At 36.6% G+C, this 14,361-nt stretch overlaps 1 protein-coding gene across 13 annotated transcripts in view; it reads right to left on the minus strand.

Moving 5' to 3' along the window:
- Window positions 1-11,035: 11,035 nt before the first annotated feature.
- The window catches only part of tnn (tenascin N), a 62,644-nt gene continuing 59,318 nt past the window's right edge, over window positions 11,036-14,361 (minus strand). For all 13 annotated transcript variants that reach the window (XM_038289267.1, XM_038289266.1, XM_038289265.1 and 10 more), the window contains 2 exons: window positions 13,949-14,112; window positions 11,036-12,338 (listed from right to left, as the gene is read on the minus strand). In XM_038289267.1, coding sequence (XP_038145195.1) covers window positions 12,189-12,338; window positions 13,949-14,112 — 314 coding nt within the window. In that variant the 3' untranslated portion in view covers window positions 11,036-12,188. The remainder of the gene's footprint in view (window positions 12,339-13,948; window positions 14,113-14,361) is intronic.

Below are 14,361 nucleotides of genomic sequence, written 5' to 3' on the forward strand. Positions count from 1 at the left end.
AAGAAGAAGAAGAAGAAGAAGAAGAAGAAGAAGAAGAAGAAGAAGAAGAAGAAGAAGAAGAAGAAGAAGAAGAAGAAGAAGAAGACAGAACGATAATCAGAAGTAATAATAAGGGGTGGTAAGATGACGGGCTGCTAAGACTGAGGTACGATATATATGAAGCGTGCACGGCGGGGACAGACTGATCGGATGGCCCTCCTGCAGAAGCTCTGAGTAATCACGATAGATGCTGAATGCGGCCAAAAATTTTGGCCAATATAAAGATCTCTGGTAGACGGAGATCGGATGATTTAAGAAAAACTGTGAAGTCACCTGCTGATGCGACCTGCTGATCGACTTCAGGGGAGGGAAGAATAAGAGACTAAATTAAAATATTCCCCTGAATAATTAGAACGAGGCTAGTGAAAATATCAGCATGTGTGTTAATATAAGTATGCCTGATAGAGGCAGACGAAGCATAAGAGCAAACTCAAATAGATAGAAAATTATGAATGAAAACATGGTTGAATACGTCTTACCCTAAGGCTGGCCCGGCGGGCGTTCCCTAATGTGAATGAGGGGAGGGGGAGGTCCGTCTGAGCAGACAGCGGCAGGGATGACGTGGCAGTGCAGGGATTCCCACGTTTGGAGCGTGCGGACAGCGTCGAAGGATTGAGTGAGAGAGTCCGGTGGAGCGGAGGGAGGCTGAGAGCTGTTAAGCGCCAGAAGGACTAGACGGGGGAGCTGCTATGAAACAGGAAGCTGGAGAAGGTCCAAGGCTGCATCGAAACGATGAGAAGGAGCGGGCGCAGCGGTGACTGCTGCTGGGACAGATCCGGGAGGCCTTCTGCGCCTGGCGAGGGGAGCGGAGGACTTGCATGTCTTTTGCGGCCAGGAATCGGAGCGGATTGAAGCGGAAGGCGAGGGAGATGAATCACGAGGAGGTAGGAGGGAGGCTCGTTAAGACATCTGAGCAGAGTCTTCGGAGATGGATCGGCTTCTGATGATGTGAGGTAAGTCAGAGTTTCTTCAATTGAACTTTCGCTAGAGCTTCATCATACCAGACCAGATATATAGCATCATTGTATATTGCCTCTCTTTCTTTCTGTTACATAAGCCTGATCACAATGTCTGATACACTATATTGCCAAAAGTATTTGCTCACCCATCCAAATTATTGGAATCAGGTGTTCCAATCACTTCCATGGCCACAGGTGTATAAATTCAAGCACCTAGGCATGCAGACTGTTTTTACAAACATTTGTGAAAGAATGGGTCGCTCTCAGGAGCTCAGTGAATTCCAGCGTGGAACTGTGATAGGATGCCACCTGTGCAACAAATCCAGTCTTGAAATTTCCTCGCTCCTAAATATTCCACAGTCAACTGTCAGCTGTATTATAAGAAAATGGAAGTGTTTGGGAACGACAGCAACTCAGCCACGAAGTGGTAGGCCACGTAAACTGACGGAGCGGGGTCAGCGGATGCTGACGCGCATAGTGCGAAGAGGTCGCCAACTTTCTGCAGAGTCAATCACTACAGACCTCCAAACTTCATGTGGCCTTCAGATTAGCTCAAGAACAGTGCGCAGAGAGCTTCATGGAATGGGTTTCCATGGTCGAGCAGCTGCATCCAAGCCATACATCACCAAGTGCAATGCAAAGCGTCGGATGCGGTGGTGTAAAGCACGCCGCCACTGGACTCTAGAGCAGTGGAGACGCGTTCTCTGGAGTGACGAATCGCGCTTCTCCATCTGGCAATCTGATGGACGGGTCTGGGTTTGGCGGTTGCCAGGAGAACGGTACTTGTCTGACTGCATTGTGCCAAGTGTAAAGTTTGGTGGAGGGGGGATTATGGTGTGGGGTTGTTTTTCAGGAGCTGGGCTTGGCCCCTTAGTTCCAGTGAAAGGAACTCTGAATGCTTCAGCATACCAAGACATTTTGGACAATTCCATGCTCCCAACTTTGTGGGAACAGTTTGGAGCTGGCCCCTTCCTCTTCCAACATGACTGTGCACCAGTGCACAAAGCAAGGTCCATAAAGACATGGATGACAGAGTCTGGTGTGGATGAACTTGACTGGCCTGCACAGAGTCCTGACCTCAACCCGATAGAACACCTTTGGGATGAATTAGAGCGGAGACTGAGAGCCAGGCCTTCTCGTCCAACATCAGTGTGCGACCTCACAAATGCGCTCCTGGAAGAATGGTCAAAAATTCCCATAAACACACTCCTAAACCTTGTGGACAGCCTTCCCAGAAGAGTTGAAGCTGTTCTAGCTGCAAAGGGTGGACCGACGTCATATTGAACCCTATGGATTAGGAACGGGATGTCACTTAAGCTCATATGTGAGTCAAGGCAGGTGAGCAAATACTTTTGGCAATATAGTGTATCTGTTTACATGCCTAGATACATATATACTGTACACTGTCACGGAAACATTTCTTGGCCACTTTTCATTTTAATCTTCTAAACATATATTCAAAATTCTCAATTGTAAAAGTTAAGTAATACTGTGTTGAGAATAACTTGAACAGCTGTGCCCCTTTTAACTAAACAAACAAAAAAGTAAAAAATACTTTACAGTGTTTAATGCATTTTCCAGAGATAGGATGCTATCTCAGTTTTAGGGCGACATGAGTTAATACGAAATAGATAGTTTAGAAAAAATATTATACTTATATTTTTAACGTCAAAACACATTTTTTTGTTCAAATGTTCAGGCTTTAGCACTTCAACACATGAACACCCATGGGTTGACATCATATCATGTTATATTGTATGCTTTGTGATGACTGAGCTTCATTCTGCTTTCTTCTTCAAAGATTTACATCAATATTATCTGTAAATGGTGCAAGCCACAATTTAATGCAGTTGAGAAGCAAACAAGACACCATGATGATTTATTAAATAAGGGTTTAAATATTTAAGCCTGTAAAAGTTATAATCTATCCAAGGTGGACAAGAAACTGATTGGACAAGAAACTGACTGATAGACTTTAGTACATCTCTGAAACTTTCCAAAAAAAAAAAATAGAAACTTGAATCAGATTTGGATACAAATATTATGTTTTAATTTCATTTTTTTCTTTCTTTTTTTATTCTATTCCAATTAGACAGAAAGGTTTGTGCATTAGCACAATCTTTATGCATTAGCTTATTTGGATACTAATTTGGTCAACTTGTTGAATTGTTGCTCTGGAAACAAGCCCTGCTCATCTTAATAGAGACATATTTTCATTAGGAGAGTAGGGATGTCTCTGTTTGATTTTTGCTTTATAATCATATATTAAAAACTAAACCTTTGCACAAATATTTAAATCTCTGTGAAAATTAGTCATCGAAATAAAAAGGTTAGTCAAAATTATTAAAGACACTAAGAAAAAGATTTGCTAAAGGTGACTGCAGATTATGTTTAACAAAGATTTCTAATAGCATCTCTTTTGTTAATTAGACCAGTGGAAAAAATGATTTCAAAGCAAAGAGAAAATGGTCTGACAGGGATAGGGCAACATCAGGTACAGAAACATTAGACATTTTTAGACCTTTGTTGTACTGTTTCAAATGGAGAAATTCTTTTAAAGCAGATTCTTGATGGTCACAGAGAATCTGTTATTCTACTTCCAGTCGTTGTTCAGACATGAGAGCATCATTTTTTTTTTATTTAAGTCTGTTGAATTGTTTAACTTAGAACTAGATCTTTTTACTCATGGGGATGCTGGGTCATGGAAAATTATTATTCTTTTTAGATTGGAATGAATATCCCACATGGAGGTCCAGATTGTAAAACGTAATTTAAACAATCCTACACATTTTCTCAATAACAATTTTTCTAGATGTATATATTTTTTTTTTTCATTTCCACACAGATTGGCATTTTCACTCCAATTGACTGCTGTTTGTTTTTGCTTTATTATTTAGTCACTGGTGTAACTTAAATTAACAGCAATAACAAATAAGTTTTTGTCAAACAATTATTCATTCCAGCTCTTTCCCCAACCTTTGACAAATTTCTGCTATTAATTCTGGGCTATATTTCGCTTGATATTTGAGAAGTTTAAAACTGGCAAGAGCTATCCGAAAACAGAGAGGATGTAAAATATTGCTTTTCATCACAAGGTTTTTCTTTGTCTCCAAAGACAAAAAGTGTTGTTTCTTATATTCAATCCAAATACAAAGGGCATAAAATTTGCACACAATTTGCTTCTTTACTCAAGAATTCATAACTTAATTGGTTTTCTTTAATTATACACTTAAATAGTAGCCTGACGTAGCCCGACTCAATTCTAGTCAGAATATGAGTCTGATACTGCTCCATAGAGCTGTGATTATGGGGCGTGTTTTGAACGAACCAGGAAAAAAAATGCCTCTGCACTCAATTGGACAGACCTACAACCAATAAGAGCAACGGAGTGCGTGACGTATGTTAAGCGACGCATAGTTGTTGTCCACAAAAATCAAAGCGTGCAGTTTCACGCCTAGAATAAGAAGATGAGACTTGATCGCGTTTCTCTGTTCCTCTTTTAAAATTAATTTGCTGTCGATATCTTCTAGAACAGACCTAATAGCAGAATCTACTCACCCAAACTCTCCAGCGGCAGCCATTATTGTTGTCACCCAAGCGCGCATTGGTCATGTGGTTGATAACGTTACTCTTGATCATCTGTCCATCATCGTATAAAGCCCGCCCTGACAATTTGATTGGATCGCCTGACAGTGGGCTTTAATACTCGCGCTACTATGGAGCAGAGCCAGACCGAACTTCCCCGAACTCAAACCTTGTGGGCGGGACTAAGTTCGGACTGGCACCCAGGCTACTTAAATAGACTTTGTTTCTCTGAATCTTTAATCTTTGGCAGCTTTTACAATTATATGGAATAAAGTGGAAGATGTAAGAAAGTAAAATAGCATTTTTCTACATTTCTGAATTTTTTTAACTTATAAAAAGACAACTGAGTTTAAACACAAAGGTATTTTGGTTAAATAAACACTCATATTTTTAAACTGGCTGCTTACAAAGTGTATGTTTATTAATTCATGTAATCTTACTGATAATTGTTTCATAATCTGTCATGTAGTTGCAGCTGAACTTTCTCGTGGGGAATAACGTGGCAGCAGTATGTTTGGTAAACAGTAATAATGGAACAAAACAAAAAACCGCTGATGCAGTTCTATTTCTAAACAGCTTGACCTAGTTATTCGCATCACAAGTTAATTTTATTTGTGGCTTTAAAAGGTTATGCGACATGCAGGAAGTGTACTGCTATTTTGAAATCAGTTAGATAACTGCCTGCACCAATAAGACCTAAAACATTGTATTTATTTAAAACTCTCTGAAGGCAATCTTTCTAGACACATATACCATATATGTGTATTTAGTTATACAGACTAACAAATAGTTGCCAGACAGAAAGATAAACTTTCAATAAGTCAAATATGGAAAAGTACTGGTTCTGTATTGTTTGGAATGGAAAAAAACAAGCGTTTTATGCCTCAGGTGATTTAAGGCAAGGAGACAGACTCTTATCATTTTTCAAAAACATCCCTTTCAAAAGTTAGTTTTTTCTCTGTAGCATGTCTGAACAGGGACACCACATAAAGCTAGTACAATCATCTACTTGGCTGAGGGATTATCTTCTTCTTGCAAGCTCATGCTGCTTCACACCTGGTATTTCTATTTTTGCCCTCATAGAGATCAATCAACATACTTATTTTTACTTTACCTCATTTATTTAGATGTTGGTAAAACAATTAATGAACTCAGTGTTTTTAATGATTTTTCAAAACTTACAGAGATTTATACCAAAAACTCCTGAAGAGGCAACATGCAGCAAAGAGTAGCTGTTTAAATCAACAAAACAGTTCTGCAAAGCTTAGATTATAAGCAGTTATATCATATTTACATTTTTTTTATTGTATATTTTGCAAATGTATATTTTCAGACATTGCCAAGTTCTGACAAGTAAATGTCTGTAGGTTTCCTGCAAGGTCAAAAGTTGCTTCATCACGAAATGCATCTTCAACAAACACACAAAATAAGCACAGGAATATGCAATGGGGATCGTAAACAACATGAAACAGATAAGGTAATTATTGGAGACATTATTTGGTCACATTACAAGCTTATTAGTCAGGCCAAAGAAGGATGGACCTCAACATAGTGGGTGCATTACCAAACAGTAAGCCAGCTAATCATTTTAGGATGTGGTGATGACAACGTTGTGTAGGAGGAACTTATATATATACATATATATATATATATATATATATATATATATATATATATATATATATAATTTTTTTTTTTTTTTGCTGTTTTGCTTGTTTTTTTTTACTGGCTGGTATATTTCAGATATATGATCTCCGTCTGCATCTCCACTGTCGCTGGTTAACCTCAACTGCATTGTGTAAACAACTTGAAACCGCAACCCACCAGGTGCACCAATTCCCACCAAGGCAGTGCCCCTATTTTGGTTACCGCTTTCCTTGTTAAGTAACTTATGCAGCTCTCTGATGATCTTTGTAGGCCGGTTTCAAAATGTTTATAATTCAATTTGCTAATATAATGTGGATAGATTTAATTGAGGTTTGCTTAATAATAGTCTGAAAAATTGGAAGCTTAAGTTTTATTATGTACCATAACTTTTTGTTCTGTTGAACGTTTACAAAATTTATAACGACCAAAGAAAACTCTGTGTAGTTGTACTAATAGTGTATTCAAATAAATAGCTTAAACCAGTGTACTGTACCCCTTTGGGCACTTTGTCTTACTATGAGTACCCCTATCAGTCAAAAGTATTGATGACTGTCCAAAAGTCCAACGTACAACTGATTATAAAATAAAAACTATTTTATTTAATATTTTAAACTTGCACTTTTAAATCTTTGGCATGTTATTCTCTCCAACTCAAATAAAAAAACAACAACATAAATATGTTGCCCAGAAGCAAATAAGGTATCAAAATAAATACAAAATAAAATCATATTATGAATCTGCCTTTATAAAACTGGAGCAGGTCTGATAAACTCCCCTGTAATCCCATATAAACTTGATGATTTGGGAACAAAATACTGAACAAAAATTATTGTCAGACTGACTCCATTTATATTACTTTGATTTCAACATTTGTGACTCCTGAGCTGCTTTGATAATCTTATAATCAAAGATAAGAAGATGAGCGCCAATAGCTCAGTGTGATAAACAGCTGATCCCAGGCTGTTCTCCACATCCAATCTGTTCCTCTGCTTGGTATTGATGTGTGTCAAAACTGAAGGTGAAAATTTATAACAACTTACTTTTTGGTTGAAAAAAGCTTGTTTTATTTTTTAGATGAGTCCTCACAAAGCAAAATAGATCCCAGCCCTATTCTATTTTACTGCCTAAGAAATAAAATATTTTCATGTACCCCTTGCAAAAAACTTGCGTACCATTAAGGGTATGCATACCCCCAGTTGGGAATGACTGACTTAATCCATAATGCTACAAAAAGTGGGTTTCGTGTTAGATATAATTCAGCATTCTATTTAAATCCAACTCAATACTGAATTATTGATGCATGTACATTTTTACTGGAGTAATTATATAAAAGACACATAATATAAGTCCCTAAAACAAATCCATGAAATCAAATGAAAAGCATACATGAGAACACAAGAAAATATCTGAAAAAATATTCAGTTATACCAGCCAACCAACTCCAAAACTTGCCATTTTGTTAAAGCCATCTATGAAGCAAAGAGTGAAACCTGGTGTGAAGTTACAAATTGGAGTTAGCTAAATGACTCTAGTTGCCACATATTTTTTAAATATGTGGCAAGAAATCCAGTGTCATTTGCATCAGCAGTTTCTAAGATCATTCCTGTGGTAGGGTGATGGAGCAAGGCTTATTTTCCACTGACCTGACACTACAGCTCTGTATTACATACTATATTTTCTATAACATATCCACCTTATAAAAACGTTTAACTTTATCTTACACAATTAAACCAAACAGTCAGACAGCAACCACAAAACATTGGTGGTAAAGCACAATAATACTTAATAGTCCTAATAGAGCCCTCTATGACATAATGACAGTCTAATAGAGCTCTTGCTGTGGCACAGTATATTCTTTATGATTTTAATTATCTAAATGTAAAATTTGTAATAAAATTGAAATAAACACAGTGAGAGCTTAATATAATTCCTTCACTCCTGCAGCTTTTCTCCATATTCACACACATCTTCAAAAAAAATACTTCCTAACAAAGATCTTGCATATAAAAAATAACAATGAATCTTGAGGAAAGTGTCCATGTGAGTGACACAGAGGGACAAATAGCATGTGTGTGTCAGCGGACTCATATTTTTCTTTATAAGTAGAGTAGTTCATAGAGCAGGAGAAAAGAGGAGGGGGAATTGGCCAGCTCGTCACTTTCTGTTCAGTTTTGCACTGAGAAAATAACTTACATGTCTAAGCAATAGTAGGAATTATTCTCTGTAGGGTAATTGCTGTCAGATAACCACTTGTACCAGTGAACCCTCATGGGACAATTTATTTACGGGCTAAAATTAGAATCATGTCAAAAATGATTTGTCATCCAGCAGCATTCTTAAACACTCATTGATTCTGATTACTGTAGTAAACACCAAAAAAATAAAAATAAATACTTTCACATCTTTGTCTTGATGGAACAACAAATCAAAACCATTTTCTTGTTTGATCAATTTAAATCTTAGATCTGAATCTTTTTGCTTTAAAGTGCTTCGCTGTGCTTTATGCATCACTTAGGTGTTTCAAAATGGTCTCTGCTCAGACAGCCAGTGCTTTCTCATGGCCTGTATATTGTCTAATAGAGAATTAAGAAATAGTTTAGAAACCAGACAGCAGACAGTCAGCAGTTTCATTAAGGGCAGTTACTTAACTTACCAGGATGAAAGAGTTGCACTTAGGAAACTGTAGTTCTATATTTAAAAGGAAAATAGATAGATATCAGATAGTTTATAGTACAGTTTACAAAACCTTATGTGAACGTTATAACTTTTTGCTCACATTGGTTTAACCGCTAAAGCATGAAGGTTTGGCTATTAGTTTAGGAATAAAACATAGATTTTTAATGCAACCATGTGTTAAAATATATTATAAATGATTCTTTATATTTCACCAGGATAGCTGATAATACACAAGATTAACCTGTTTCTGAGCAGTACAAGCAAAAACATGGAGCTGAAGCAGACTGTTGGCTGCGCAATAATTATTTAGTTGGGACTATGTGTACAGCTAGTTGCATTTTTACTTATATAGTTACACAGAAGCATATATTTGTTATTATATGTTTTACTCTTATCATCAAGGGGGGGATTTTATTTGAAATATGTTCCTATTCTTGTCTTTTTCATCAATGCTTTTATTTTTGAATATGATAATAATTCTATATGCTAATGATTATATATAGGTCTAAACAAACCTTTATCATATTTATATTGAGGTTATATTGCACATCCTAAGAGGTGCAATATACTTTAAGGATATAAATATTGTGTATCTCCAAACACTTGAACCTATATTTTACCTATAAGGAAGAAAAGAACCTTATTCAGCACAATTTTGTCATTGAACTTAAAGCTACAGTGTGTAATAATTACAGGGATATACAGTCAGAAATGTAATATATTATACATAACTATGTTATTTATCATCATCTACAAGCTCAGCCTCTTAACCTTAATATTTGCGTTGCCTTAGAATTCGTTATTTATAATTACATAGGAGCGGGTCTCGCAGCCATGGAGGCAGACATCTTTGCGCTACGGCAGCGCAGAGCCAACAAACTAGCGATTGCGAGATCGCCCATTAAGCTCGAAAGTAACTACGGCAAGTTGAGAGAGATGAACTGAGACGGTACTGAACAATAGATGGCAGTATTATGCCTGAGAATACTATCTGTAAAAATTATCTATGTAAACAAACCTCATCACTTGAGAAGGTAGGTGATGCGGACGTCGTGGAAGACATTTTGTCCCGTAACGCTCGCCGTACTGTTGGGGGGGAGAAGCGGTGGGGGGGAGATGTTCATGTTGCTGCGGTCTGCAGTCTGGACGTTAGATGTCGCTAAAAATTACACACTGTAGCTTTAAGAAGTTGAACAGATTCATGAAGCCTGTAATAAACTATTATGTCATTGTGATTATTGATGCTTTCATGCATAATTACATTTTTTTCCCAAACTTTGAATAGATAAATATTTAAAATTTTCTCAAAAATATTGTAGAAATCAATGAAACTGTCCATTTATCCATTCAGATTAGTGGTTCTCAAGCATTCGATATCAACTAGCATTGCAGTAAGTACTAGTTTGATCAAATACCATGACAAAACATTAGTTTGGTTGGATAACATTTAAATCATATTGAATAATAAGATTCAAGCTTCAAATTCTGAGGTAAATCCAGTACAGGTGACAAGCACCAAATATTTCATGTTATGCATTTTTATTCTTTGCAGATAATTTTTCAAAATTGACCCCCCTGCAATTTTGTTTGGAGAACTCTTTGATGGAACAAAGATCATCATATTTGTTTGCCAACTTGTAAATTAATATTGTTGCAGTTATCGTGCTTTCTTCATTAAAACATAAGGATGCCTAAGTACTTGTGAAAACAATATATGCTGATCAGTTCATTTAATTCATATGTTTTTAGGTCTTGAAGTATTCTTAAAAGTAAATAATACTTTTATGGGTTTTTTTTTTTTTGCAGAACAGGCCTTATTTTGTATATACTTTCAGGATCTTAAAGGTTTGGAATTGTCACAGAGCAAAATATATGAAAAGTGTATCCATTGATACGATTGTAATTATATCAGTTTGCTGATGTCCTTGCCCTCCAGGTGCGGTTTGTCATGGTTCTGCTCTCCTACTTTAGATAAAAAGCTAAATAAAAAGCTAAATGCATTCAAAGCTGTGTTAATTAGTTTTTTCCAAGGATAATCCCTGAACCTCTTTACTACATCCAATCCACACAGAGAAACAAAAATCACACAAAATTATATGATTCAATAAAATTGAAAAAAAAGAGCAATACCACATAGTTAAAAACAGATTTATTTTAAAGGAGTGGCGACACTACATTGAAAGGGGAGTTATAAAATAATTTTAGCAATATAATTGATAAAGAAAGCAATACATTTCGGGGTTCTGATCTTAAACCATTTTAAAGACTTTAAGAAGCTGCACAGTCTTAAGCATTACCAAATGTACAAATAAAGTTCATCATTTTGCAAATTAATTCTGACAGATTGGTATAAAGGTGGGTTTGTGTGCTCCATGTCCTTGTCACATAAACTGTGTTTGTCATAAAAGTGTTAAGAAAATCTAATTAAGCAAAGTAGAAGCCAGTGCAACATTAATAGCTTCTGTCAACTTTCCAGATTAAAAATGGGAGTTTAGTCATTCTGTTCTGGAGAAGAGCACAAACAAATGTCATTGTTATTGACATTTGATGTGACACATCGCATTGATTGATATGAGCTGTCCCCACTCATATGAATATAAAGCAGGAGCAATCTGGCTATTCGGGGCAGCAATCAGTTGTTACTTTTTGGCTGATGTCATACCAGCTTATGTGATGTGACAGTGTCAGATGCACAGTGGCAGCATAATCAATAGACTAAGGACACATGTTTGAAGAGCCAGCAAAGGATCCATTGATTAAACACAAATTATTTTGTTTACTTTCGGTAACTCTCTGAGGATACTCGGCCTCACCTGAACCTGGGTGCAGTTATAAGTCAACGAGTTTAGCATTAATATAATAAAGGAAGAACAAAATATTTAGTTGCCGTTATCTTTTCCTTCTATTTATATAGTCAAGTTTTCTAAAGAAATAAAAATTGAGTAAAACATGATTTTCTAAATTATACATGTTCTTTACGAGTAGAACAACTGTTCAAACCTCGTTCAAACACAGTTTCTTGTTCACCTTTCTCCTATAATCACACTAAACCTTGGATTTCTGTTCTGTTATAAACAGGTAATAATTTACAAAGGATTATTCTAAATTTCTGCAGTGATGACCTGTTTTTGTTTTTTGAAAATATACAGAAGTTGAGAAACATATGTTTGCAGATCCTTTAAGTGTAGGGTCTATATCTACATATGTACAGAAAAACCAAAATCTAGTGTGATCAAAGGCTGATGGAGCGGACTGCTTTCGCTGCACTTCTCTGCTGCTCGCCTACTTGTGGGTGTTTGAAACCCTGCTTTTTTTCTCCCTGACCATCAATGATCTCTTCTTTCTGCTGGACAGTGCTCCCACAGGTCGGATCTTCATCTCGGTGAAGTCGAGGGAAGTTAGGTGTCCCTTCCATGGCTCCCAGTTGACTCCCTGACAGCAAAACACCAGATCAGAAGAAAAAATGAGTGGGAAGGGAGAGCACAGATAAAGGTAAGAGCATCATGGAGAGGGAAAAGCAGAGAGCAGAGAGGGTCAAAGCCACAGAAAAGGAGAAGGGCATGACAGACAAGCAGAATGAGAGAAAGTAATAAATACCAGCCTCAGGGTCCATATCATGTGAGTACAAACCTGCTTTGACTGTTATTGCATTTTGGCAGCAAACACAGCAGCAGACATCTGAGGCAACAATACTATGGATGGAATCTCGACAAGAGCAGAGAATTCACCTGGGTTTTGCTGAAGTGACTTAATAACAGTGTTGTTTCCCTATCAGCCTACTGACAAATACCTCTGCATTAAAGCTGGCTCTAGAAATGTGTTTTCTTATCAACCGATGATGGATTCTAGTCATTTGGGTTTTCCCCCAAATAATCCAGAAACCAAACAATAAGCAGAGTTCTGGGAGAAAGTTGTAAATGTTGTGAAAAGAAATTAGCTTTGTGCGAAGCCTCTTTTTCTGCCTTGTATTAAACATAGCTGTAAGACGAAATAATGGTGCACTGGTGTAGCTTCATAGCAGAGGTAACACTTATAATTGGGACCAAAGCTGCATTTGTATGCAAGTCTCCTGTAGAAAGATAGCAGAGATTCGCAGCACAATTATTTACCCTTCTAGTGAATATTGTGGAAAAAGTCTTCAATTTTTTTTTCCTGTAACAGAAAAATGTATGTCTAAATTTTATTCTTTTACACAGGCCTAGCAGTGCCACCAACACTGGGAAGCGCTAAAACATAAAGAAAATAAAAACCTTGTTACTTTTTTTCTTATTTCTTTTACAGTTATGAGATTGTGGTGAACTCACAGTAAGGATATCAGTAAGGAAGATAAGAGAAAAAAAGGTTATGAAAAATGCAATAGGGGTCCCATTGAGGAACTGTAGAATCTCATGATCTTTAAGTCTTCATAAAACATTGGCACAGTCAGAAGCTGTTTATAGTACATGTTGAATATATACATTCATTGTTTTGGAATAGAATCAGGAGAAAACATTTTTTGCCTCCCTATACCATTAGAAAGTTAACTTTGGGAGTTTGTTTATCTCCTGTGGAGTATATGTGGAAATAGAAGAAGACATGAAATGTTTGGCAGCAAATACAGTACTTGAGGTCAGTCAAACATGTTGTATACATGGAAATGATTCCCTTCTGTTGGGTATGGTCGCAAAATTCTTATGCTATAGGCCTGTTTGGGCCATGGTGTTATTTATTCTTTGAAATACCAGGTTGGTTCAAGTAAAATATATTTATCTTTAGTCAGAAAACAGAAAAGTTCTCTTCAAATAATCAGTTTAGCAATTTGACAATTTTAACTGGAAATAAATAAATAAGAAAAAAAAATAAAAAAAAAATTTTAAATATACATATTTATCTCAAATTATATTTGCTAGCCAAATGTTACCATTTTATTTCTGAGGTCCTTTCAGATAAAGAGAAAAACTACATTTATCTTGCTACTGTATCTACTTCACAGAGAGAAACAAATACATATCCATTTAACGAAGCCAATTAAGAGATGCAGAATCTCCTCCTTGTTCACTCACCAGACTGTGTCTGTTGTCACCCCATTTACCATTGAGGTTGGCCAAATGACAGTTAGCGTACCACCATGCTCCGCTGTGGGTTCTGGCACAGTTAGTCAAGGCAATGTCATTATCTGAATCTATGGTGGTCCAGAGCCGGTCTTGGTGATAGGTCATAGCATCACCTGAAAACACCAATAAAAAGAGATGTTTGTAAATGCTAAATATTAGAGGGCAAACACCTGCATAGGTATTCTGAACCATATTTTTAAAAGGAGAGACTATTCAACCCTGCAGAAAACGCTGTATAAGCAAACTCCGGGTCATACGGTAGCAGAATGTTTCATTTTGTCTGTGTGGATTTGCTGCATATTCAAATCCTGCATGTTTCATAAACCACCTCAGTTGCTTTCAAGCTTACAGTGCTAAAGTGT

The sequence above is a fragment of the Cyprinodon tularosa genome, unplaced genomic scaffold (genome assembly GCF_016077235.1).
Source record: "Cyprinodon tularosa strain WSP-4 unplaced genomic scaffold, ASM1607723v1 ctg267, whole genome shotgun sequence".
NCBI classification, from domain to species: Eukaryota; Metazoa; Chordata; class Actinopteri; order Cyprinodontiformes; family Cyprinodontidae; genus Cyprinodon; species Cyprinodon tularosa.